Here is a 27,414-nt window from a genome sequence, read left to right on the forward strand (position 1 = left end):
CGCGGCCGCCGCTCGCCGCCCGCCCCGGCCTCCCGGCGGCACCCGCGGGGCTGAGGCGGCCTCTCTCGGCCCGGCCGGGCAGGATGCTGGGAGCCCTGTGGAGCTTCCTCAAGCGCCACAAGAAGAAATGCCTCTTCCTGGGCACCGCGCTGGGCGGTGAGTGACCCGCCCGCTCCCCCCCCGGCGCAGCGCGGCGCCCCCCGCGGGTCTGTCTGGGCCCTGCCGTGCCCGGGGGGCGCCAGCACGTCAGGTCAGGGCGCCCCCGGTGCAGGGGGAAGCAGGGAACTAACCCCCGTTGCATTGCCGGTGCCTGCAGTGCGGGGGCTTCTGCCCAGCTCCGGAGAAACGAATCCCACCCGCCGCTAGCAGCCCCCGGCGAGGGAAGGGGAGGGGTCAGCCCCAGGGATCCTGCTGTGCAGACTGTAAACTGTAGAGCCCTGCGGATCCGCAGATACCTGCTTTACATCCCGGCGATCGTTTTTGAGGTTCTCATTTTGTATCTAGACCCCTGCACATTTTCAGATCTCTATGGGTATCCACAGCGGTGAGTGATATCTGTGGATCGTTTTTGCCACTGCCGATACCAACTTTGTCAGCTCATTTGTAGTCCTGAGTCCCTGCCTGCTCACTTGAGTCATATTGCACATAAACCAGCATTGCATATGTAGTATGGAAAGGTTTCCTCTCTGCTCCTTGTTATAGACTTTGTTTAGACATTTACCTCATAATACTTCTGGCCCCTGGGGAGGATGGGGTAGGGGTGCTGCCTGGGAGCAGGATTGGGTAGTGGAGGTGTGGCCCTTCAATCCACCCAGCACTCCTACTGAGGAGCGGGGTTGGGGGCTTATTAGCCTTATGCACCAATGCTGCTCTCCAGCAAGGGCTCTGGGCAAGAGGAGTGGAACAAGTAAGTCTCTGACCAGGCTGCACAGCTGGAGCATGAGAAGGGAAGAGCAGGCTGTAGCAGTCAGAGTTCACTGACACACACACACACACACACACACCCACCCTCGTACCTCTATCCACTGGGGTGGAGTTCAAAGGGGCAGCGCGGCACTGCTGCAAGTGGACTCCCCAGCTGATCCTGGGCTCCAGTGCATCATTTTCGCGGAACCCTGGGATCAGCTGCGGAGTCCCCATCTGACCCTGGGATCTGCGTGGCATTTCAAATTGGTAACACAACATGGAGCCTCTTGTACATTTCAAATGAGGCACGTGGAAGTGCCTGTCGAGTTGTTAATGGAAATTCCATCAACTACTCGACTAGTAAAATAACCAATAGTTAACATCCCTAGTCCTGACAGGTTTCCTGCTCATCAGTGATGATAACCAATTGGCTGCGTACCTTCATGCGTCCGTTCCCCCCCCCCCCCGTTTACTGTGTTGACCATGCACAGTTAGTCAACACAGCATACTCTGAAATAGGCCCCGAAGACCACAAAATCAGGTAAGGATCGAAGGTGCCTGGCCAGGTTCATTGTAGATGAGGCACTCTCCTAGCTTTCCCAGACCAAAGGGTCTGTAGTTAGGCTGACACGTGTATGCCCACTACAATGGACTCAACTCAGTGCCAGACACTGCCCCCTCAGCTGAACAAAGACAACTCTTTGGGGTTCACTTTTATATACAGATACAAAGAAGTTACACATCACTCCTGCCATATCAGGTTTCCACCTCCTGTTACTTAGTTACTTCCCCTTTCCTCCTATGAGGGGGTTTTAATTACCTTTTATTACGCTTTAAGTTTAGACCTGGTCATGAACCTGAGCTGGTATGCTGAGGTTGGTACCAAGATACCTCTCAATGGAGCATTCTGTTACCATCCCTCTGAAATGTTCTTACAACCTGTACCTCTATTGTTTGATACCCTCAATCTTATTTATTCTTAATCTTATTAACTAAACTTACCTGTTCACAACTTGACTTTGTTTGATCTGAGCAGTCTTGACTATTGGTCCTAGACCTCAGGCCTCACACCAGGCCTTTGATACCTGGTCTTATCTTTCAGACCCTCATCTTACTAAACTGGACAAGCCCAGTGCCTTCACCCCAGATCACAGCTGGAGTTGAGAAAGCCCCTGCGTTCCAACCCTGCTCACTGGCAAGAGCACTAGAGCAGCTGAGCAGGGCAGGGGAAAGCTGAAATGGGGATTGGTGGGCCCATCTACAAAAACCTGTCGTTTGGGTTAGGGTGTAATTTTAAAACATTTATTGTAGTTTCTATGCTTCTTGATTTTTCTACATCAGTTTTCCAGGGAGGATATAATTTGAAATTTCCTAAGTGTATTTTAAAAGGATCATGTGACTAAATGTTTCTATCATCTGACATTTCCTGCAGATGCCTTCCACCACCACCTTCAAATCCTAGGGAGGGGCAACCTTTGGAGGGTAGAAATTTGATAGTTGTGAACCCTTGGTTTATGTAAATTCAACTCTGCTGTTAATTGTGCTGGCTTATTACTGTCTCCGTGGAGGCCATTATGCCAGCATGAATTGCTAGAGCACAGCAAGGTCTGGCTATGTCCTCTTCATCTCTGCTAAAGATTCCCAGCACACGTGCTAAACTGAGTATGAGTATTGTGTGTAGCAAGGTGTGTTGGCTTTACCCAGCTCAGAGGTTCTTGAGTTGCCAACTTAGGGAGTTAGTGGGACATGGATTTGAAGGAAATGCAGTTTACCTACACTGATGGGAATATAATCTACTTTCAAGAGGGAGAGGTGAAAAAGTGTAACTGTTTCAGTGGTTAACCAATAAGCCTCAGCATATCTGTTTCTTTTATGGTTACTCGCCAGCACCCGTTCCCAGGGAGCCAGATGTAAACTCGCACTGTGGGCTGCGTGGTATAAAGTTATACTACAGAGCCAGCAGCGAAGCCGGCTCCCTAGAAGTGGGGCCAGCAGCCGAAAGCTAGTATATAAACTGGCTCCTGGCACATCCCTGCTTCGGGCTGTCAGCCCCCCTCCCGGACAGCCAGCCATGCTGTGGGCTGTGCAGTATAAAGCTTTATTCTGCAGAGCCTGTGCAACGTGTGTAACCATGTAACTGCTAGGATTTGTAATGGTTGTACAGTTACATTTTTCACCGATTCTTTTTTTACATCCCTACCAAGAGGCAGTAGCTAGGCTGATGGAAGAATTTATCCATTGACCTAGCACTGTCTACACTGAGCATTATGCTGACTTAATTGTGTTGCTCAGAGGTGTGGATTTTTCACGTCTCTCAATAGCTTTAGTCATTGTGACATTCATTCCAGTTAAAAAAACCCTTCATATGTTAAGGGCTTACAGTTGTGACTGGTTAGCTGGTTACCAGTAACCAGTGGGGGCTGGAGCAGCTCCCTGCATACCTCGAATAGGGGCCCACTGCAGATGGGCTGCTCTCGTCCAGAGCAGTCCCAGGGTCCCCACGGACAGGGTGTCTCGCAGGCAGGGACTGCCCTGGAGGGGGCTAGGAGCTGGGAGCCAGTGGCAGCCCCAGCCGGAATGGCAGTCCTACCACAGGGGCTGGAGCTGCACCAGCTCCTGGTTCTGAGCCCTAGCCTGGATCCTGCTTAGTCAGTTAACCAGTTAAATGTTAGCTTAATCCAATGTTTAACTAGTTAACTTATTACGCAGGATATTACATGCCTACCAGCACCAAAGGACGAATTACCAAATTGAGACTAATCTCTATTTGGAAGACATTTGTATACATTTAAAGAGTTAAGTTTGACATTTTAATCTTCAGCTTGAAGTTCCAGTTTTTAGTAGTACAGTGGAAAAAAATCCACCCTGAATAGCTGAGAACCAGATTCTTGAAGAAGCATATTATGAGGCTGTTAAATACAGAGAGGTACATAGTAAAACTGAACAAACCGACAGATGTAGGAGGAGCTTAATGACATTTTGTAAAGCCGCTTGTATTAAAATAAAAAATATATATCTTTATAGGAGTATACCTACTGGGAAAATACGGGCAGAAGAAAATAAAAGAAATCCAAGAAAGAGAAGCAGCTGAATATATTGCTCAAGCACGAAGGCAATATCATTTTGAAAGTAATCAGAGGACCTGCAATATGACAGGTAAGTCAAACAAATATATTTTCAGATATGAAGAATTTCTGGGGACTTGTACGATGAATTTAAACTTACAAAATGAAAGGAGAAAATTAACATAGCAGCTTATTAGAACTCAGAAGCATCAGTGTTGAATAATTGTTTTATAAAGGCTTTGTTCAAATTGTATTATTGGGTTCTATAATAACATAGATTATAGTTTTTGTAGTTTCAATATTCTCTAACGTCCCTAAGCACTATACTATCAAGATTAAAATGGTCCCCAAACTAAAGGGTTTGGTAGATTTACAAAAAGCTGAATAATATAAACAAATTCTTATTAAATTACATAGAATTAATCTGACAGGTAACCTTTAGTAAATCTAGTAAGAAACTTTGCAGTTTAATAATTCCCTAACTAGGAAGATAGACCAGTTGAGAGGTAGAACACTAAGGTGATGGTGATTATTCTTGTATTGCAAAACAATCTGTGGGTTAGAGATGGGGAATTATTTATTCACAGGTGGTTCAAGTTTATTTATATAACATGAGTGGAGCAGCATTTCTTTTTTCCCCCCTTTGAAATGCACAATGGCTCTTTGTGTTGCTGACCGTAAGTGAAGATGCTAAGGGTGCTTGGAAAGTATTTGGGGCTTCTAGTTACCATAACAGAAAAACTTTTCCATTTTGTAGTGCTACTGTTTACTGTACATAGGAAATTTGTTTTTCTTTATCTTGTTTACCCACCAAAACTAAGTACAGTTAAACTCCAATAGTCTAGCGCCCAATTGTCTGGCACTCCCGATAGTCCAGCATCAAAATGGCAAGCACTTCTGACGGAACCGGGACGGAACCCGGAACCATTCAGGCCAGCCGCTTTCACATGGGTTACAGCAGGGAGGGGAAGTGTTTGGCTCTGGGGAAGGGGCGGGGGAGGGGGATTGGGTTACGCAGGGCGTCCAGCCAGCTAATTGATAAGTCGACCATTCAGCGCACGTGCCCCAGTTCCTGGAGGGAGACTCACAGCTGTATTGGTGGCTCCGAGGACCCAAGCATAAGGTTGGGGGCGGGGAGGGAGATTGGGTTGGGAATATGCAGTACCTCCTGATACTCTGACATATCCGATAATCCGGCACCACCTAGGTCCCAAAGGTGCCGGATTATCGTAAGTCTACTGTAATATCTTTCTGAATCTTTTTCTTTCTACATGCATTATTATTATATACTGTGCATGTCTGTCTTTCATTTTATCTTTCATCTAACAGGAAAGGAATTTGGCTCTGAGATCTTCTAAGATGAAGGGAAATTTGCCCCCAGAATCCCTTTAATGTGTTTCTTGGTTTAAATATAAAACAGATTTTACAGATATGTACAGTCTTTTCTCTTTAGAAATAAATTTAATGTTGTCTTCTCTAGGGATGTAAGCAATTAGTCAATGGCTTATAAAGTAGTCCAGTCGATGAGTCACTCCCCTCCTGCCCCCCCCCCCCGCTGCCTCTTCAGCAGAGGCACCAAGGGGGGAGGCAGAAGCTGATGCTGGGGGGAGCTGGCTTAAAAGCTGGCTCTCCCCAGCACCGTATCCACAGAGGCTCAGAGGAGGTAGAAGTGCAGCAGGGAACCTGCATTGGCAGGGACCAAAGCATTCCTCGCTGGCCCGGGTCCCCTGCTGCTGCGCCTTTCCCTTTGAAATGTACAAGATCTGCCCGTGGCTCTTGTACATTTCAGAGGGAGAAGTGCAGCTAGTGAGAAGGACCCCATGCCTCTCCCTTTGAAATGTACAAGAACTGGAGAGGCTCATCAGCAGGGGACCCTGCGCCTCTCCCTTCAAAATGTACAAGAGCTTCCCGGAGCTCTTTTACATTTCAAAGGGAGAGGCATGGCAGCGGGGGACTCATGCAAGAGGGACCATCCCTGCTGCGCCTCTTCCTTTGAAATGTACAGGAGCTGCGATGGCTCTTGTACATTTCAAAGGCAGAGGGGCGGCAGAGTGCCCATCGACTACTGAATTAGCTGATTAATCGACATTTAACATTCCTAGTCTTCTCTACTGAAGAAAGACAAAGAAATTTTGGCATCCTGAGCACTTGGCTTGCGTTGGGTTCTGTTCTGTCACCTCCCTTCATTGTTTTTCTTTCAGATTCATAACTCTTTGAGGCAGAGACTGTTTTCTTATGTCTATAAAGTACCTGACATATTTTGAGTTCTACTAGAGTATAAATGATTATAATTGAAGACCTAAGAGTTATGTATTTGGTAGTTTGTGTGTGGTAATACAGTATAATATTCAGTTGAGAATCAGTTAAAAAAGGGAATGATGCCCAAGTGACTGGGATACTAGCCTGAGATTTGGGTGACCCGGATTCAATTACCTGCTCTACCATCGATTTCCTCTATGATCTTGCCTCATTTTCCTATCTGTAAAATGTGGTAATTGCAGCCTCTCCAATGCCGGGGGCTGCATCCGGCCCCTGGGCCTTAGATTCCCCACCACTGCTCTGCCTGGAGCTCATATAAAGGTTGTTTCTAGACAAGTGGACCAGGCTCTAAGATGAGCAGTTAGGTGGGCTGGCGAGAGTATGTTTCTTCCTGCATAAATAGAAGTTTCCAATCAGTAAATAGACCAAAAAATATATTATTTATATGTGTTATTTTATATACTGTTAAAATGACTGTGTGTAAATCTTATGGTCATGCTATAATATACTTTCTACTCCTCTTGTATATCTTGTCCTTTCATCCAGCCACATGCACTTGCTAGGTATATTGTAAATTAGGAAACAAAAATGAATATTCTGAAGTATTGGAGGGAGGAGGGGGACACACATAGACTGGCTGCTTTTCTTTGTTCACCAATTCATTTTCTTTTAATGATAGTGCTGTCAATGCTTCCAACACTGAAGGATGCTCTAATGCATCAGTTGAATTCTGAGAGCCTCACATCTTTGCTGAAAAATAGGTAAGATAGTTTTGTAGATTCTTAGAAACTGTGCTAAATGATTTTGAGTCACAAATGTTCCATGGTTTTGGCCTGAAGATATACATTTACAATTTAAAGAGCATGTGAGATTTTGATTCTCTAAACCCTTGAATCAACAGTCTGTTACAGTATTCATTATATCATTAAATATTATTTATACATGTAGTTTCATGTGTATGGCACTTCACAAACATTAGAAGAAAAGATCCTGACCTATGGCACTTTTTCTAAGTGCCCTTGTTACAAGTACTTACCATGTGGAATTCCTGCAGAAGAAGTGCTTACAGAATCAGGCCCCTTGTGAAGTAGGATAGTGTATCTTTTTTGAGCTGCTTACACTGAATTTGTAAAAATGTTTTTGTAATCTTATCAAGGTCAGGTATGCAGGTGGTTGTGAAGAATATGCAAGATAGCTTTCCACTTGTAATCTCATCTGGAAGAAGTGAGCTATTAGAAGTGAATTTAAAGTAGAACAGGTAGGGACATGTTCTACATTAATGATTAATGCAGTTTTAGGGATACACCTCTGTCAATTAAGGTGATGGCTTTTGCGGCTGTGATCTCCAACTCATTTAATTTAGGCTACTAAATAGCCATCAGGTACCAATGACTTCTTTACATCTTATCTGGTTTGTGGTGGAGCCACTGATCTAGAAGGAAAAAACTACATTGCATATAGCCAGTTCTGACTATCAGTATGGCTATCAGAAATTTGTTTTTAAAATGCTTTCCTTGTAGAATTAATGTAGCTACCAAATCTCAGTACAGCAAATTTAATTTTTGTGAAGCAGCTGGAAAGGCTTTATCAATAATTCAGCCTTAATGACTGCTTAACCAGTCATTGTCGTCTATAGTTTAAAAAAGAAAGCAACGTAACCATTTTAAATAGCATTAAATTATCAGCCCCCAAGAAATTGACTTATAGTAGATGTCCCAACAGAGTCTTAATTGTAATAGTTAGCTACCAAAAACAGTGAAAAACACTCAACATTATTTCAGTGCTGATATGTTAATGTTATACAGTATGTCAAATCAATAATTTTGTCACAATAAACCATGATTTTAAATTGAAAATATATTTACTTTACATTTTCTTCAATATGTGTAATTAAGGTACTCTGCAATCAGTCTGGTTTATGTCCTGAAATAATCAGCAAAATTAGTTTGGCTTTAACACTGGGTGTCTTGGCTTTAAGGCAGACATCCACAGTAGCTGAAATCATACACTGTAATTTATATTCTTGTGTCAGAATTTATCTGTTTTATCTTATAGGATATTATTTTGATAAGCTTGCATGTCAAAGTGTAAATGAGCTCTGAGACATTGGCAAATGAGTTGGTTTTCTTCTTGTAGTGGATATGGGAAAGGGCAGGCCAGATAGCAAGGTAGATTTTTTTTATTTATTTAAATTTCTGAATTCAGATGGTAACATGTAAGTGCTAATCTCTTGGGCAGAGAGATGGCCAGCCAGGTCACAGATATTAAGACCATCAGAAATTCTGTACAATAGCTTGCCAAGCATGCATAATCTTTTTGGATCGTGATGCAGTTTTGGACATATTCTGATCAATTATTTAGCTCACTGGTGCAGAAGAAGCATTGGATTTCATTTTCTTTGGATGAAGAGTTGTGGGTTTTATTTTTTGTGGAGAGACAGATCATAAAATGAAGTAACTGGCTGGACTGGATGTAAAGCTGGAGTTTTTCAAGTAGCTATGTATCCTTGGGTTCTGCCCAGAGATGCAGGATGCTTTCTTACTGCTTCCTTTGGCAGACAGCTCAAACCTCTTCAGTCCATGAGCAGTCACTTAGGATACGTCTAGACTACATGCCTCTGTTGCCAGAGGCATGTAGATTAGGCTACCAGACATAGGAAAATGAAGCGGCGATTGGGATGAGGTATACCTGGCTGGTCGACAAATGCCTTTGATGTCGACACCCGCGCGTCCAGACTATCGCGCTGAGCCGACAAACAGCTGATCAGCTGTTTGTTGGCTCAGCGCAGCAGCCATGTAAATTTAAATGAAGCGGCGATTATTTAAATCGCCGCTTCATTTTCCTATGTCTGGTAGTCTAATCTACATGCCTCTGGTGACAGAGGCATGTAGTCTAGACGTACCCTAAGTCTAGAGCAGTGTTTCTCAACCAGTGGTATGAGTACCCTGAGGGGTACTCGAGAGAAGTCTGGGGGTACATCAACACAAGTGAAATTTGGAAAAAACTGAATTTTTGTTTTAAGTTTTACAGCACTTTATTATATTTGTACTTTTTACACCAAACATTTCATCACCCACCCGGCTACAATTAAGTTGTTTAAACAAATGTGTTGCTGTGGTAGAAAAAAATGTTGTGTGTCTGGAAACTGTAAGTACTGGGGGTACTTATAATTTTTTTTAAACAGGGTACTTATCTGTGTGTGTTTTTTTTAAAGGGGTACTTTATAAAAATAGGTTGAGAAACGCTGGTCTAAAGGAGGGAAAGAGAGTAAATGGCAGGCATGTAGTGTATTATTCTTCCTGAGCTACACACTAGCAGAAACTGGATGTGAGCACAAACTTAATTTAAATAAGTATTATATTTATATCAACTTGCCTTGCACTCCTGCTGTTTTATTTTTCTTTAATTATTGTCTAGTTTCTTTTTTAATGTTTTTAATATTTTTCATTATTTCTTTCCCAACAGGCCACCAAACAAGTTAGAAATATGGGAGGATTTAAAGATAATAAGTAAGTCAAAATCCAGATGTTTATGTACATGTTATTGTAGCATAATAAGCCTGAAAAAATATACATCTTGTGCCGCCTTCTTTTAGAGTATACTTATCTGTTATAGGGATGTAAGCATAAGCTTAATGGATAGTCGACTAGTGATGCGAATAGTTGCCTCTCCCCCCCCCCCCCCCTTTGCTACCTCTATCAGAGAGAGATAGCAAGTAGGGGAGTAGGAGCCGGTGCTGGGGGAAGCCGGCTTAAAAGCCAGTTCCCCCCAGCACCGTCTATGCGCTGCTTCTGCTGTGATTATGCTTTTGAAATGTACAAGAGCCCCAATGGGGCTCTTGTACATTTCAAAGGTTGAGGTGCTACAGGGAGCTGGCCCTGTGCTCCCTACTGGACTTCTGCTTTGGAACTATAGCAAGCCAGCAGGGCTCTTGGTACAGTTCAAAGGCAGAGTTACCCTTATACATAATTGAATAAAGGTAAAGGGAAGAATGCCATAGTTATGGCATAGTATATATACGTAGCTGAATAATTGTGCAGTGAAATATCTTTGGGACAAGGCTGAATACCCCTTCCTGACTTGTAGCTACCATGTGTTGTTCTGTTTTTTCTCGTGATTTCATCTTTCACCCCCATTGGTTCTGTTCCTCTCTCTTCCACAGCTTTGTTATATATGCTACTTTGTCCATCTGGTCGTCTTCCCCATTTCGTAGTCCTCTTCTTCTCGCACTCATATTGCTTGCTACTCAAGCAGATTTACTACCTTGTTGCCCCATATACCCTTCTGTCTTCTTGCTATTGTCTGGCTGCTCTAATGCTAATGCTGGCTCCTGTTTCCCTTCTTAACCAATATCAGCCTTTTCCAGAGGTAATTAGCAGGCGTCTTCTTGTTCCCAGGCTGCTGTTATGCTGCCTTTGTCTGAGTTGCATGATGAAATCTAATGTAGAGTTCTGTATCTGTTTCCATGGCCTTATGAAGACTGGAAATTTTAATACAACACCCCATTTTGCATTTTTAATTAGCCCAATAAAAGGGATCAGCAGTAAATTCATGTAACTTACGCAGTATCTTTTCTTTTTGCAAATTGTTTTAATAGTGTAATTTAGCATGTTGCTTTACATTGAATGATTGTGAATTTTATTATGCATATTTAGATCATCTTGATTGTGAACTTTATTTGAGGTGTGTGATCTAAGAAAAGCAATGACATGAAAAAATGACTGTAAAAAGAAATTTTATCTAGCTCTGGAGAATGCTCCCTTTTGCTCTCTGAGTGAGGTAACTTCAAAATTATTTCTTTTTCCCTCTTTAAGGTTTTACCAGAAGCATTGTAGCTGTGTATAGTACATGTATGCTTGTAGTTCTTCTGCGAGTCCAATTAAATATTATTGGTGGCTACATCTACCTGGATAATGCAGCAGTCTGCAAAAACGGCACAGTGAGTATTTATTTGTGGAAAGAAATTATTCAGTGAAAGATGAAAAAGTATAACAAGGAATGTTGAGATAAAATTATTGAAAGGAAACCTTAGACTGAAACCAGGATTGAGAGTGTGAAAACCTTTCTGACAGTGAGATGTATTAGTCTATGGAATGAAAGCATTGGTAGGCCTGTTGCTTGAAACCTTTAAAACTGGACTGAACAAAAGACTAATAACCACAACTAATACCCTCTCTTAGCAACACAGGTGCAAATTGAGACAGTTATTTATTATTAAAGATCCAAATAATTATAAATTTCTCTTATCTCATTATGAGAAAATGGACACCAGCCTGTGGTAGTTGATTCAGATGCAGGATTGTCATGCCTAGTTCCTCCCAGCATATAGACAGGGTGCCCCCAAGGCCGTGTCCAGACTCAGGGGTTTTTTCGGGAAAAGTAGCCTTTTCCCGAAAAATCTTCCCCTGCGTCCAGACTCAAGCCGCGTTCTTTCGAAATTATTTCGAAAGAACGCGGCTTTTCTTTCGATGGCGGTAAACCTCATTTCACGAGGAAGAACGCCTTCCTTCGAAAGTTCCTCTTTCGAAAGAAGGTGTTCTTCAATGTAAAGAGGCCGTCTTTGAAAGAGCGCATCCAGACTCGCTGGGTGCTCTCTTTCGAAAAAGCGGATTTCTCTTTCGAAAGATCCGCCTGCAGTCTAGACGCGATCTTTCGAAAGAGGCTCTTTCGAAAGATGCTTTCGAAAGAGCCTCTTTCAAAAGAAGCCTGCAGTCTAGACATAGCCCAAGTTACAGTTCCCTACAACTGAAGAAAAATTATGATTGGCTAATTACATCCCAATCTAGTCATGTTGCTTGACTCCAGTTGTACCTTGAGGCTTCCTGACTGGATGTCTTTACTGCTGTTGCCAGATCACGGGAAACAATTAGTATAAGACAAGACATTTTCTTTTCTATGTTATAGCTGTCAACAACAGGAACAAACTAGTCCAACTAGGATGTTCAATAAGATCTCTGTGAGCTACTAGATGGCTGCTTTAAAAGCATGAGATGTTGGCATTAGGAATGTAAAGTCCCAGTTAATCAGTTAAACTGTTGGTTAAACCTAATAGTTAGCTGGTTAACCAACTAAAGCAGGATTTGGGCTGGGGACCACTCAAATTCAGCTGGAGCAGCCCTTAACCTATGGAGCTCCTGCCCCCAGCCCGGCGCTGGGGATGGCTCTGCTGGCCCCCAGACCCTGTGGCTCCCAGCCCCCGCCAGAGCAGCCACTGTCTGTATCAGATACAGGAGCAGCTCCTGACTGCAGGGAACTCGGATTACCTGCAGACAGAGGCTGCTGCAGATGTCAGAGCAGTCCCTTCCTGTGTGGCGCCTGAGTCCACTGCAGACAGGAGCTGCTATGGACAAGAGTAGCCCCTGTCTATGGTGGGCCCCCTACAGGGCTGGAGCAGCCCCCTGCCCACAGCGGGCAGGGAGCTGTTCTGGTTCCCACTGGCTTACTGCTTCCAGTTAATGGGTAGCATTACTGGTTAATCTTTCGCATCCCTAGTGGGCATTTATAGTTATCTGAGTGATCCTCTGTATTGTTAACAGCTCCTCCACCTTCCTTTCCAGAGGGGGCTTAGGAGAATCCACTTCCCAGTAAAATTCAGCCCTGTGGTGGAAGTCAAGATCCAGTTAGTAAAATCTGAGGAGGATGAGTGTAAAAGGAGAGATACTTCGTTTCTGCCATCTTCCCAGTAGTGGCATAAATTGGCAGGATTCAACCTGAGAGGTTGCCTAGGTGTGAAGTATATAGCCTCTGCCTCATATCCTGAGAATTTCTGTTTCACCACAGCAAGTTTTAAGGCTTTTGTGAGACTTGAGTTGATATTATCCCATTCCTTCAGAGTCGTTTTTCTGAGGAGCAGACAAGTGGAGAGGTCACTGGTTCCAACTCTGGATTGTCCTCTTCAGGAGACTTCCTATCTGAGCAAAAGGTGAATGAGAGAAGAGGTTTTTCCTGCCATTAGGCATGAAGGAGAGGTCTCTGCAATACAGTGGAGGGCAAGAATCAGGGAGCCCACCTCCAAAAAGTTCTTTTTGAAAGAGAGGTAAAAAGATCCTTTAGGATGGAGGAAAGCAGAAGCCATAGCCTGAATAAAGGGTCTCCTTTTTACTGGAGAAGGGGGACTGTCCTGAGAGAGACTGATTTTTTTTTCCCACCTCCCATGTATCAACTTGCCAGCTCTTGTTTGAGCCTTGATTTCTTCTGGTGGTTCTCTTCTTGAGTGTCCTAGGATACCTGGGAGCAGTCTGGCTTTTCCTCAGAATTCCCGGTGAGACAGAGGTTGCTGATTTAGATTAGGTGCTCTCATCTTTTGCCCAGGCTTGTGTGTGGCAAAGCTGGGAGAGGAAGGATAAGCAGAATGCTGCTGCTGAAGAATGGATGTGCCGCAAAAGACATTTTTAGCTCCTTTTCCCTAATTTTCTTTGAGGAAGTCTTTGTCCTATCCTGTTCCATACTGTGAAACTACTGAGGTCTGGAAGAAAGGTGGTGCTTTATCAGTGAGGCAGAATAGGCATATTAGAAGGATCTGGGAAAGTCCCCACATAGCATTAGAAGGATTTGGGAGAGGAAAGTCTACATCCAGAGTGACTACAACCTGTGTGAAACAAAGGAAGAAGACTCTTGCATTAATCTATACTAGTGGCTGGTACATCATTAAATTGTTGATTTTATTCATTTATTTATTTATTTATTTATTAATACAGACACCTCTTGCACCACCTGAAGTCCAACAGCAATATTTATCAAGTATTCAACACCTTCTAGGTGATGGTATGATAATTCTGAACTTACTATTTTTATATCATGCCATTGTATTCAATATTTCAACAAATGAGACTTGAATAATTTTTTATGCCTTTTTTTTTTGTTCATAGGTCTGACTGCATTAATAACTGTAGTTAAACAAGCTGTGCAGAAAATTTTTGGAAGGTAAAAGTTACTTTTTTCCCATCTTTTCCATGTTGATCGCTTCTAAATAGTGTGTCTGGAGGAGGTGTTAGCATATAAGCCTGTTTGTTAGCATGAGAGAAAATTTTGGTTTGATACTAATATGTGTGAAGAATAAAAGACAAAGATTCTGCATGTTACATTTCCCACAACAAGATGGGGCTTTCAGCACAACGACACAGATCGGGGATAGAGCTAAAAGTGTTACAGGGTATGATGAGAGTATATATGAGCCCACACTTGAAAACAGCCTCAACTCCTTATCTCAAAATAAGGTCAAGAGGTGTTGAAGGACAAAGAGCAATGGCGTGGGGAGGTAAAGCACTGAAAGATCAGAGAAATGCCTACCCCTGATTGGAGTATATCTTCACTCCTTTCCCCTTCAAAACAGAACATGACCAAACATTTTAAGTGGTGAGATTCGGGGCATGCACAGCAGGTATATTTGGATCTGCCAAGAAGGGAGTGGGAAGGGAAATGGTAATGGCAGACTGGGGGACTGATAATAGGGGAAAGAGGAACAGGAACACAGGCAAGGTAAGGGGGAGACACAGGGAAATGCTCTGTGGCATCAGCTGAGAACAGAACCCTGGGAAGAGAGTGCTCCATTGGACCCAGGGATTAGGAGAAGAAGGGGTTCTATTGGTGTATAAAACTGTAGATGGGGGAGGGGAAGAGTAAAATTCTATCAGTATACAGAGTTACGCCCAACTGGAGTGAAGGGCTTCAGGAATATGCTTGCTTGGAAACTAACCCCAATAAACAACACATTGACTGCATTTCAGACTTCTGGTCTTCTACTTTCTGTCTGCATGACAAAAACCAAGAGAGAGGGTGAAGGGAAAGCCTTCTAATACGGGAGTGTTCTCAGAAATATTAACATGAGGAAACTTTGATTTGTAAATAAATGAGCTTTTCTAGATCCTAACTATTAATGTGCACTGGAAGACATAGCTTGTTGCAACAGATTTCTGAGGTGATCAATATCTGAAAATAGTGATGGTCAATGTTCTCTCTAATTTTTTCCATCCACATGTTGAATAGTTTACATGCACTGACACATGTGCAGGTATGCACCACCAGTAGAAACACATGCTGCAACCTGTAGGTGTTCTTTTAATCAGTTGGTTGGCATGTGAATCTCTCTTGGGTGACCGCCCAAGCACTCAGCTTATAGGGAATACTGGTGGGGGTTGTCTGAATATAATTTTGTCATGAGCAAATAAATGAAATCCATGTTGTTAACATCTGAGTCCTTTCTTTCCAGTATTTCTCTTAAACACGCTCTGTCTCTTTTGGAGTTGGAGCAAAAACTTAAAGAAATCAGAACATTGGTAGAACAGAATACTGACTCATCCCACTCAGATAAGACTGGATCTAGATCTCTGTTGTGTCATTATATGATGCCAGATGAAGAAAACCCATTAGCCACCCAGGTAGTTGTTTAATTTTATGTGCATTATTTTTGTTCTGTTTTGTGCACCACATTATTGTTGTAGCATGGTAACTGTACTCTTGATGAGAGCTAACATCACTTACATCAAATTAAGTCCAGTGTCCTGGTTTCTTTAATTTAGACAAAATAATTTATGGACCAGCAGTAGCTGCTCCAGAGCTGAAACAGAATTGCTTTTTATTCTGTCAGTTTCATCCTCCATCCTGGAGAAACAAGGTTTAGAGAGAAGACGAAAACTTTGATGGCAATCAGTTGTTTCATTAAAACAATTTTCCAAGCTTCCTGAAGTTTGCAAGCATCATAGTTACATACCAATTCACATCTCACACTGAAAGAATATTTAGTCCTTTACTTGATATAAAAGTAGTTTTAAGGAATGAATTTTCCCCAGAGTGGGCAATCAGATACTCATGTTATGTTAGATGACTAAATATAAATGTATTGAATTATTTCAATTTTAGAGGACTAAAAAGTACAGAGTATCTTGCAACATTACTCTTATTTCTCAGTGAAAAAACCCAGCAGTGATAAAATTAGCGAGCGCTTCTGCACACACATTATAGAGACTTGATAATCATGATTTAAAACTTGGTTTCCAGTTGGGCATTTGTTACAATGGTTTTATTTTATCACATTTTTGGCTAGACTTCTTTCCCCTTTTCCTGTTGTTGTTACGTTTTAATCCTTATTTTTGATTACTCATGTGATGTGCACTGAGAGGCTGCCTACCTTTAGTGTGAGGAAGCCTTGCCTGTGTTTGCCATGGCTCATTTCCCAAATTCCACTGACCATTGACAACACAAGCTCTTCATCTGGCATTCTGTTGGCCTCACTGTCAGTCTCTACAGATTAGCAGTTGTCATACCTTAATCTCCAATATCTCTCAGTATCTCCTTGGAGTATCCAGCCTCTGGTCTACCAGATACGTGTAGTATTTGCTAAGGATTTAAGTGAGTAGTCAACTAATTGATACGTTTAGGCTTATCGGTTGGTTGAGTCGACTCCTTGCATGTCCCCCCCACCTTTGCTGCCTCTGTATCAGAGGCAGCAGAGGGCCAGGGAAGCAGGAGCTGGGGTTGGGGGGAACTGGCTTAAAAGCACCATCTTTGTGTGTCGCTGCCTCCCCCATCCTCCCTTCCATGCTGCTGCCTCTATCAGAGCAGGGGGAGTAGGAGAGGCTGCTCGCACCACATCCGGGACCTACCCCTGCTGCTCTTCAGTTTAAATGTAGAAAGAGCCAGGAGGGCAGGCTACATTTAAACTGCACAGCCATAGCAGGGGTAGCTCCCAGACCGGCGTGAGCCAGGACTGAGCGTCTTCCCTTAGCAACTAATCGTGTAGTCCATAAAAATTCTGTCAACACATGATTAGTGAAATACCCTCTTCTTAGCATTCTTGGTATTTGCAAATCTACTGCTTCTTTCAAAGAAACAGTACATTTCAACTTACCACTTCACCTCAGATTACTGTTCTGTTTTACACACAGCAAGCACTCAGGTATCTTTATAATGAAATCGAATATTGTAGAACCTTTCAATCATAAGCACCTTAGGAATTGAAGTGGTTTGTAATTATGAACAAAATGTTATGGTGGTTCTTTGGAAAGTTTACAACTGAACATTTAACTAATTTAAATTAAACAAGTACAAAAACAGTTTTCCTTGTCAAATCTTTTTTATATTATACTTTTTTTAAACACAGTTTTGTTTTGTCTCTCCTACTGCATGTTTCCAGTTCTACTGTATAAGTTTATTTAATGAAGCAGAGAGTCCAGGAGCAGGAAGCAGTAGTGTTGGAAACAAACATATAAAATAAAATCATAACATGCATTCTAGTACCTAGACTTTAAGAAGATTTTTGTGTCTAATAAAGTATTGCTCACTAAGGATGTTAAATTGCGATTACTGAGCTAATTGTATAGTCGATACAAATTGTATTAGCTCCCTGCTGGCACCCCTGCGGACAGGGTCTGCTTCGCAGCAGTCTTCCCTATCCCCCTGACAGAGGCAGTGGGGGGCAGGTGGCACCCTTGAGACAGTACTGGGGGGAACCAGCTTTAAAGCCAGCTCTCCCCAGCACCGGCTCGTGTACCCCCTTTGCTGCCTTAAGCAGTTCCCACTCACCCTATGTTCCTACTGTGGCGCTTCAGCCTGAAATGTAGCAAGAACCCCTGCTTCAGTCCCTCCTCATGCCATTTCCCCCCTGTGCCCCATGGAGACGTTGCTGGGGAGAACCAGCTTTTAAGCTGGCTCCCCTAGCACTGGCTCCCTCCCCCTTGCTGCCTCTGGTAGAGGCAGCAAGGGTGGGGGAAGCGACTAATCGAGTCACTACTCAACTATCCAATAAGCTTTTGCATCCCTTACATCCCTATTGCTCTCACAAAAATCTTGATAGCACTTTACAGCCAGGCTGGCTAAAACACATTTCATGAGACAAGCACACTATCAGTTTATATTCTATATGAAGGATTCAGTAAGATTCCTTGGACTCCAAGATCCACTAGAACTAATATATCTTTGTCTTTATTCATAAACTGGATTTTAGAGTCCCTCGGTCGGCATCTGATTCAGTATGCTGCATACTGTATGCATATAGACATATAATGCACAAAACACAAATGGCCAGGGAGATAAGTTGTCTTGCCTGAAAGGAACATTTTTGAGGTATGTCACCTTTGGGTGACCTGCCATAATTCCAAGACATTGCAAAATGTTCAGTATAGCTACATAGCTCCTTAAATAGCTGTACCTACATTTTGCAGTGATTATGACAAACCAGTAGGCTACTGCTGGCTCTCATTAGAGGTCTCTCATACCATCCATCAGTCAACTATTATATAAATTTCTGTCACACGGGATCCCTGCAAAGTACTTTGCATCCCCTGTGTCCTCTGCAGGTTGGTACCAAGCAGACTCTGGGTCTCTCTCATTTCATCAATTTTCTGAAATGAACATTAGGTTCATGTGTATTACCAATATGGTCCTGCAACACTGATTTAAAAAACTGACCATTATATATGTAATCTACTATTTGTATTCAAGTTGCTAATGGAGTTCATATTAAGTTGGATGTTCTGTTTGCTTTTTTTCTAGGCTTGTGGACTTACAGAAAGAGATGTTGCTACTATTAAATTACTTAATGAAACCAGAGATATGTTGGAAAGGTATAGCGAGAATCTATGCTGTAATCTGTATTAACGTTAAAATCTTTACCATAAAATTGTAATGTACGTGTATGTACTTATGGTGGTGATTGTTCCCCTTAATACAGGACCATTATTAAACTATTAACATAGTATTAAAATTAATGAACTAAAGACTTTTAGACTACCATTTTCAAAAGTGCCTAAGGAAATTGCTCAAATTTAGTAGAATTTGAATACTGTTATTTGAAAAACCACACAATCTTTTAAAAACTATAAAATTCTGATTAATCACTATGAACATTACCAGATACATCACTAGGAAAAAGACTTGTAAGAAGTAATCTCGTGGTGGCAAACTGACAGGAAAGATCTCCCCCACCCACCCACCCATTTTCTGTGGTTTTACAATAACTTAGGCCAACTTCTCTCTATTAGAGCAGTGTAAATCCAAAGTTTTTTCACTGAAATCAGTGGTTTTCCTCTGTTCTTGCACTTATGTAAAAGTGAGGAAATTTGGGCTTACTTTTCTTTCTAAGATTCCATTTTGAAATGGGTTCCAATTGACACCTGTTTATGCAGGGTTTTAGCAGTGCATTAAATGTTTTTCTTTTACAAGGGAGTTATAAAAACTGAGGGGGTTTGAATTGAAAATATTGCCAGACATTGAACGTGGATTTTGCTGTGCCCATTAACACGGTATCGAAGCACTAAGTAAAAATAATTACTGAAGTGCTAGTTCTGATACACTAGTGATAAATACTTAAGAAATATTTGGTTTGCCCTGGATTTTATTCAGCTCCAGGTGAAGTTCAATATGCTGGTTATAACCTATATAACCCTAAATATTTAGGATTTGGTTATTCTCTCTCTGGTATACTTCCACAACTGAGAACAGCAGTGGTATTCAAGGTGGAAGTCCCTCAACAGAAATATGAAAGAACAAGGTGTTCTGTCACTTTTTTGTAACCTGGGTTTGTAAGAACCCAAACTTGTTAATCTTCTAGATGTGCTACAAAGGCCATCTGTTTGGTGGGCTGAGGAAGATATATTTATATTTATATTTATATTTATGAGCAGACTTTTGCCTATGTTGTAACCTTCAGTTTGAGATAGGCACCCATATTGCTTGAGGGGTGTTTACAAGTGTATTTTTAAAATGTGAAGAACTACATATTAGGAACGAGACTGGCATTTTTAACAACTTTTTTTTTTTTTTACAGCCCAGATTTTAGTACAGTTTTGAGCACATGTTTAAACAGAGGATTCAGTCGACTATTGGACAATATGGCAGAATTCTTTAGACCTACTGAACAGGACGTATGTCAGAGTGGCTCTATAAATAGGTAAATATTACTTTGGTATTTTATGTGTTGTCTGTCTTAATTGTTCTTTTGATGTTACAGTAAACTCTGCAAATGATTATAGATTTCATGGCCCCTGTATAATGGAAGTAACTGGTGAGGAGAAGAATTAATAAACCAACATGGATTTTACTTGCTTATTTTCATCCTTGAAGTACTAGCATTGCCATTTTACAGATAAGAAAACAGAAATATAAGACATGACTTGAGTAAGGTACCACACAGCTAGTTACAGTTAAATCTAGAACTTTAGAGTTCTTGTTGACGCAGTCCCCCCACCCTCCTTGCCTGGTCCTGACTACTGTGCCTCTGCCTTTGAAATGTAGCAAGAGCCACAGGCAGCTCTTGCTACATTTCAAAGGCAGAGGCGCAGCATTCGGGACTCTGCGTGAGCGGGGACTGCTTCAACATCCAGTGGGGGGTTCTGGCTCTCTTACTACATGACAAAGGCAGAGGTGCAACAGAAATAGCAAATGCTCCCTCCGCCCCTTGACTAATCGAGTAGTCCATTGACTACTCATTTCCATCAATGACTAGATTAGCTGGTTAATCGGAATTTAATGTCCCCAACAGCTAGTGATGGTACAAACTTTGGTTGAACTATAGTTCTTGCCGTATGTGACACACCCGTATTGAATGGAATACAGTTACCAACAGATCAGTTGTTGTTCATTGTGGTTGTCCTCTGTATGTGTGCTTTAACAAAAAATTGATAAAGAACAAATAAATACACTTAACACTACACACAATGCAAATCTGAAATGTACTCTTTTAACACTAAAAGAGATGGAAGGATCTTCTTCAGAATTCTAATAATCCCAAAGAGTTTATATATAGTTTTTGTAATATAAAAGAGAGCCTTAGGCTTACCTTGTATGTGTTTTTGTTCTTCTAGTCTCTCCAGTGTCAGTCTTCCTTTGGCAAAGATAATACCCATCATAAATGGACAGGTCCATTCAGTGTGCAGTGAAACCCCTAGTCACTTTGTTCAGGTAAGAAGCCTTTGTACTTAGTATCTTAAAAATATCCCACGTCTGTTAATGTTGCATTTATCAATGAATATTTTATAGCATGACTATATTGCCCAATGATGAGTTTTACTTCAGTTTCTTTTAAGAAGTGGGAACAGCTGGTGCCACTTAAGAGTTGGAGGCAAAAAAAAAAATCCCATCTCTCCTCCCAGCCATCTGCTATTGTCAGCAGAGGGGAAGGGAAGGATGGTGGTAAATGAGGAAATGTAGAATGATCTCTTGATCAGACTGCTTTGGTGTTTCAGATCACAATTTTTGTTTTCATACTTTAGAAACTTTTATATTTGAGGTAACAACTCAATACTTTCTGAATCGGTCTCTTTCATGTTTAACTTCAGCAAGTAAAGTGTGGTGATGATGCTTCTTAAACTAGTTATTTTTGCTTCCATCTTCTTCCAGGACCTGTTGATGATGGAACAAATGAAAGACTTTGCTGCTAATGTGTATGAAGCATTTAGTACTCCTCAACAATTAGAGAAGTGAACTGTGCATCAGAAGAGACAGATCATGTATTTATATAGTACATCCCTTGTGAATACCTGGTAGGAATTTAAGGATTTTTGTTAATTTCCTAATGGGGTAGGATTACTAGTCTGTCAGAAAGAATACACTTCTTGAAATTCTCAAGTATTTTCCTGGTTTTGTTTTTTATATTATAGAATCCTGCTTACAACACCTGATTAAAAACTTGTTCTTGTTGGAAGAATCACTGTTCACTAAGACTGTTTTGAAGGTTTGATCTCTGTTTAACTAATTTAGAACTACTTTTATTGTATACAAAAGGCCAATATTAAGATATCTACAGTTAAAACTGACTTGCTTCCGATGTGGTGAATTTGGAAGAAATAATCTCTACATAAAACTCTAGAAACTGCAACAGTTAGTAAGCTGGGTGAAATCAGGCGCATCTCTCCCTTCCCCACAGATTTAAAAAGATCCTTCTTTCCTCAGTACTACAAATGCCATCCTAACGGATTTAATATTTCAAAGGTGAAAATAAAGTTCTCTGCCAAGTGATGCAGGTGCCTGACCAAAGTTCTGGGTGCTTGCCTTCTGCTGAAGACTTAAAATACATTGATTTTTAGAGGGTCTCTTGTGTTTATGCTGTTGATGAACAGCTATCGCTGTACACATTTGTTTGTAAATATTTTATCATACTTTGTATTAATTGATCCCAGTACACTGTCTGTATTGCAATAAAGAATTTTAATGTAAAATGTGTGTGCAATAACTTTACCGACCTAAATAAAAGAATGTCTTATCTAAACTGACCACCACTTAAAAACTTTACATATTAAAATAAATGTATCTACATTATAGTAGTCTTGCATTTATTTTCATTAGTTTCCTGCAGAAACTAGCACAGAACAAACAAAAAACCCCTACTCCTCAGGCCTAGTCCTATTCACAATCTCCTAAATTTTAGGCAGCAGAAATACTTACGTCCCTTCAATCTGTGGGGAGTCCTATTCCTGTTACCTTGTACCAGGGCTGCAGTGGACATGGTTCCAGCTGGGGGAATCCAGGGCACCCTCTGAGGTCTAGGTTCCTGGTGAGACTCCCTATGCTAATTATATCCCAGTTGTTAACGGGGTGCGCGTGTACTGGCTCAATGCTACTCAACATTCTCATGAGCTGACACGCAGGTCAAACTTGTTTACCACTTAGTAGTTTCCCAGTTCAAGTGCATGGATTAAAGCTAAGGGCTAGTTGCTGTATGGTTTACAGTCTCTAAGGTTCTACCGGGCTATGTAAAGCAAGAATGGATACTTCCATCCCAGCCTGCTTTTACTGGTGGGAGGGTGGATGGGGAATGCATGTAGTCTATAGCATTAACTTGTAAGCTTTTGCTTATTGGTTAATCGACTACACTATTACATAATGATACCAGTGGGCAATCCTATTCAAATCAGGGCAACTACTCAGTATGTAACACCATGGATGTGCATAACTCTTTGCAGGCTTGTTGCCTAGGTAGGATACACAGTGGAATAGAGATTAATATTTCTGAAGATAGACGCTACAGCTGTACTAACTTTCAGGAAATGAAGTATAGCCCTGAAACTTCTTTGCAAATGTCTTTGACAAAATAAGTTGTAATGGACTTTGATTCTTTTGAGGGCTGTGAGAACATCCAATTTAATCTGTTTCTTGATTTAGAGTTCTGTCTCGGCACTTATACCATGTTAAATTCCACAGTCCTGTTAAGAGTAGGGCAGCAAATATTGATTGTCCAAAGATGGATTTTGATTGGCCATTTGGGCCATTCTGGTATCACAGCTGCACATGGCCTTGTCATCACAAACAAATTACTTGATAAATCACACTTCTACTAAAAGGCATAGAGAGCATCTTGAAGAACGATGCATTGCAAAGTGAATTATTTAAGTTTCTAACCAGTTGATCCACATTGTTCTTCAGACATATCCACATCTTTAGCCACATCATTTTCTCTTGATGACACCTGTGGTGGCCTGTTAGCCCAAGGAATTACTCTGAAGCCTGTTTCTATGGGGCAGCCCAAGGACCAAAAGAAGGCTGAGGGGGGACATGATTACTCTCTTTGGCTGTGTCTAGACTGCATCCCTTTTTCGTAAAAGGGATGCAAATTAGACATATCGCAATTGCAAATGAAGCGGGGATTTAAATCCCCCCCCGTTTCATTAGCATAAAAATGGCTGCCGCTTTTTTCCAGCTCGGAGCTTTGCCGGAAAAAAGCGTCAGTCTAGACGCGGATCTTTTGGAAAATAAAGCCTTTTCCAAAAGATCCCTTATCCCTCTTAAAAGCATTTGCAGAAAATCATGCCAGTCTAGACTTAGTCGATGGGTTTATGAAGGGGATGGTTTGATGAGATAACATGATCTTGGTAACTAATTAACCATTCATTATTAGTGGTAAATAGGTCAATGGAGGGATGATAGGAGTTACTATAGAGAACTTTCTGGGTGTCTGGCTGGTGAGTCTTGCCCACATGCTCAGGGTTTAGCTGATCGCCATATTTGGGATTGGGAAGAAATTTTCCTCCAGGGTAGATTGGCAGAGGCCTGGAGGTTTTTCGCCTTCCTCTGTAGCATGGGGTACAGATCACAGCTGGAGGATTCTCTGCATCTTGGGGTCTTCAAACTATTTGAAGGCTTCAATAGCTGAGATATAGGTGAGAGGACTATTCTAGGAGGGGGTGGGTGAGATTCTGTGGCCTGCATTGTGCAGGGGGCCAGACTAGATGATCATAATGGTCCCTTCTGACCTTAAAGTCTATGGCTATGTCTAGACTGACATGATTTTCCGCAAATGGTTTAACAGAAAAGTTTTCCATTAAAAGCATTTGCAGAAAAGAGCATATAGATTGGCACGGATGCTTTTCCGCAAAAGCACTGTTTGCAGAAAAGCGTCCATGCCAATCTAGACGCAGTTTTGCGCAATAAAGCCCCGATCGCCATTTTCACGATCGGGGCTTTTTTGCGCAAAACAATACCGCGTTATCCACACTGGCCCTCTTGCGCAAAAGCATTTGCATAAGAGGGCTTTTGCCCGAACGGGAGCAGCATAGCATTTCCGCAAGAAGAACTGATTTCAGACAGTAGGAAGTCAGTGTTCTTGCCGAAATTCAAGCGGCCAGTGTAGACAGCTGGCAAGTTTTTCCACAAGAGCAGCTGCTTTTGCGGAAAAACTTGCCAATTTAGACGCAGCCTATGAGTCTATAAATCTCTACATCTATTGAGGAGGAGGCGATAAAGGGATCATAATAAATGGTACATGCTAAGGGAGGAAGGGTTAGAATGGCTTTTAAACTGTTTCCTCTCGAGTTCTATTTTGCTATTTAGAGCAATATTTGGCACTTTAAGTCAATTAACTCACCTTCTGTTGTGAAAAATGAAATCTGGAACTGCTAAACACAAAGGCTACATCTACACTGGCATGATTTTCCGGAAATGCTTTTAACGGAAAAGTTTTCCATTAAAAGCATTTTCAGAAAAGTGTGTCTAGATTGGCAGGACGCTCTTCCGCAAAAGCACTTTTTGCGGAAAAGCATCCGTGGCCAATCTAGACGCACTTTTCCGCAAAAAAAGCCCCAATTGCCATTTTCGCCATCGGGGCTTTTTTTGCGGAAAACAAATCTCTGCTGTCTACACTGGCCCTTTTGTGCAAAAGTTTTTCGGAAAAAGACTTTTGCCCAAACGGGAGCGGCATAGTATTTCCGCAAAAGCACTGACAATCTTACATGAAGTCGTCAGTGCTTTTGTGGAAATTCAAGCGGCCAGTGTAGACAGCTGGCAAGTTTTTCCACAAAAGCAGATGATTTTGCGGAAAAAAGTGCCAGTCTAGACGCAGCCAAAGGCTACGTCTACACTGCAGGCTTCTTGCGCAAGAACTGTTTTGTGCAAGAGTTCCTGTGCAAAAGGTCTTCCACAAGACCATGTCCACACTGCCATGTGCTTTTGTGCAAGAGATTTGCTTTTGCACAAGAGCATCCATTGGAGTGTGGATGTTCTCTTGTGCAAGATAGCTCTGATGGCCATTTTAGCCATAGGGGTTTCTTGCACAAGAAATTCATGTTGCCTGTCTACACTGCCTTCTTGTGGAAGAGCTCTTCCGCAAGAGGGCTTATTCCTCGTGGGGAGAGGAATAACTCTTCCGGAAGAAGCCCTGTTTTCCAACGCTGTACTGTAAATTTATTTGCACAAGAACGTGCATGCAGTGTAGACACCCAATAAGTTTTTGCGCAGTTCTTGCGCAAAAAGCCTGCAGTGTAGATGTACCCATAGTGAGTTAAGTGACTATTGGGGGATACAATGCTGATGAAAGGACACTCATGCTTCTAGGAGGCAGCAAAGGTCCAGACACATCTAGAAATACCTTTTCTGCTCTATTGTATATTCTTCACTAGGAGTGCCTTCATAGTGAAAGGATGTATTGCACAAGTGCTCCATCGTTCTTAAAAATGAACCATACTCATAGCAATAAGCTGCAGTAAAGTGGAGACTCCGGGTGTGTTTCTAATGTGGCTGAGTGTAACTTATTCATGGTTGGCTACTGCAGCTGCTAGAATTTTCTCGTGAAATTATTTTTAATAAAAAAATGGCTTTTTTCAATAACTTTTTGCAAAAAAAAAAGTGTTTGATCAATGTTATTGTTCCTTTTTCAGTGGAAAAGATGGAGAGGAAACAACTAATCTTTCCATTAGAAAAGAAAATCTTCTGTGTTTTAAAAGTACACAAAATACCTTCAAAAAAGTTGAGTGCTCCAACTAATACCTGCCCTGCATGCCCACTTTTTGATCAACTTATATCACTGCAGAATTTGCTCCTGCTGGCATGGGCTGCTTGAGATAGCTGTACTATGGGTCAGCTTTTTGAAGAGATGAATTGAAACCAGTAAATCCGAAATTAATATTGTGCTTAAAACAAGACCCAATGCAATCTTGCAAATCCACCTCACCATTTAAAGCTAACCACTCTAGAGGTTAAATGCTAGAAGTGAAAGGGCCAAATCCTCATCCTGGTGAATCTGGACTAGTATTTGCATTAAATCTTCTCCCATCAATCCCAATTTCAGCTATACATAAGAGTCCAATCAAGTTAGAAATTTGAAGCTCTCAATGTATGTTTAGAAACAGCAACTTAAATCTTCAGTTGCATCATTCAGTTTACAGTAGTCAATTGCAGAGTCCAGCCCCACTGACACGGTAACTGATCAGGGGTTAACTGAGGTACAGCCACAGTCATTCCCTCTTCTCCCAGTGAAACCCACTTCAGTTGTCCTTCATAGCCAATCAGCTTCACCTGAAAAAAAAATCAAATTGCATTCTATTCAAAGCAACTCTTGTCCTAGAGATTATATGCATACATTTTTCAAACAGTTAAACATTCTTTAACAGGTATTTTAACATAATGGATTAATTGTAAGCACTACTTTGGGTATGTCTAGACTACAGGCTTACGTCGCCATAAGTTTTGTCGACAGAATCTGTTGACAAAACTTATGTTGACATAGAGCATCCAGACTACATCGCTTTGTCAACAAAGCAATCAGCTTTGTTGACATAAGAGTGTCCAGACTGCGGGACGCTCTCTCGACAGAAGAAGGCACCCGGAAGTGCTTCTGAAAGGACACAGGGGCAGCCATAAAGCCCAGGCACTGCTGCATGCTCTCTGCAGAGACACGTGCTTAAAGGGATACTCCTGGACAGCTGTTCCTCTGCTCCTGCTTCTAGCTTGCCAACCAGGGAAAGCAAAGCTGCTGCAGTTT

At 41.8% G+C, this 27,414-nt stretch overlaps 2 protein-coding genes across 6 annotated transcripts in view; one reads left to right on the forward strand and one right to left on the reverse strand.

Moving 5' to 3' along the window:
* Positions 1–22: 22 nt before the first annotated feature.
* Positions 23–22,478, forward strand: PEX3 (peroxisomal biogenesis factor 3). 3 transcript variants are annotated; one of them, XR_012902695.2, is made up of 14 exons: positions 23–156; positions 3,931–4,062; positions 6,910–6,991; positions 9,696–9,739; positions 11,045–11,169; positions 13,063–13,152; positions 13,928–13,994; positions 14,099–14,153; positions 15,439–15,607; positions 18,720–18,790; positions 19,993–20,115; positions 21,029–21,125; positions 21,564–21,706; positions 21,824–22,478. XR_012902695.2 is itself a non-coding variant. In XM_075924335.2 (13 exons), exons 1-13 carry the CDS (start codon positions 84–86, stop codon positions 21,645–21,647), a joined length of 1,212 nt encoding a protein of 403 aa, XP_075780450.1. In that variant the 5' UTR covers positions 23–83; the 3' UTR covers positions 21,648–22,478. The 3 variants fall into 3 exon arrangements, 2 of the variants coding, with proteins under 2 accessions (XP_075780450.1, XP_075780451.1); XM_075924335.2 differs by having other exon boundaries at positions 21,564–22,478; XM_075924336.2 differs by lacking the exon at positions 13,063–13,152 and having other exon boundaries at positions 21,564–22,478.
* The window catches only part of FUCA2 (alpha-L-fucosidase 2), a 31,997-nt gene continuing 26,143 nt past the window's right edge, over positions 21,561–27,414 (reverse strand). For all 3 annotated transcript variants that reach the window (XM_025187616.3, XM_006128787.5, XM_075924334.2), the window contains one exon: positions 21,561–26,948. In XM_025187616.3, the coding sequence (XP_025043401.3) occupies positions 26,808–26,948 (141 nt within the window). In that variant the 3' untranslated portion in view covers positions 21,561–26,807. The remainder of the gene's footprint in view (positions 26,949–27,414) is intronic.

This window comes from Pelodiscus sinensis, chromosome 3 (assembly GCF_052426305.1).
Source record: "Pelodiscus sinensis isolate ZL-2025 chromosome 3, ASM5242630v1, whole genome shotgun sequence".
NCBI classification, from domain to species: domain Eukaryota; kingdom Metazoa; phylum Chordata; order Testudines; family Trionychidae; genus Pelodiscus; species Pelodiscus sinensis.

What these genes read in the sequence shown, in the direction of transcription:
- PEX3 (XM_075924335.2), top strand. Translation starts at nt 84, where the DNA reads ATGCTGGGAGCCCTGTGGAGCTTCCTCAAGCGCCACAAGAAGAAATGC. An exon ending in TCAACACCTTCTAGGTGATG is followed by an intron (nt 13,995 to 14,098) that starts GTATGATAATTC and finishes TTTTGTTCATAG; the next exon opens with GTCTGACTGCATTAATAACT. An exon ending in AAAACCCATTAGCCACCCAG is followed by an intron (nt 15,608 to 18,719) that starts GTAGTTGTTTAA and finishes CTTTTTTTCTAG; the next exon opens with GCTTGTGGACTTACAGAAAG.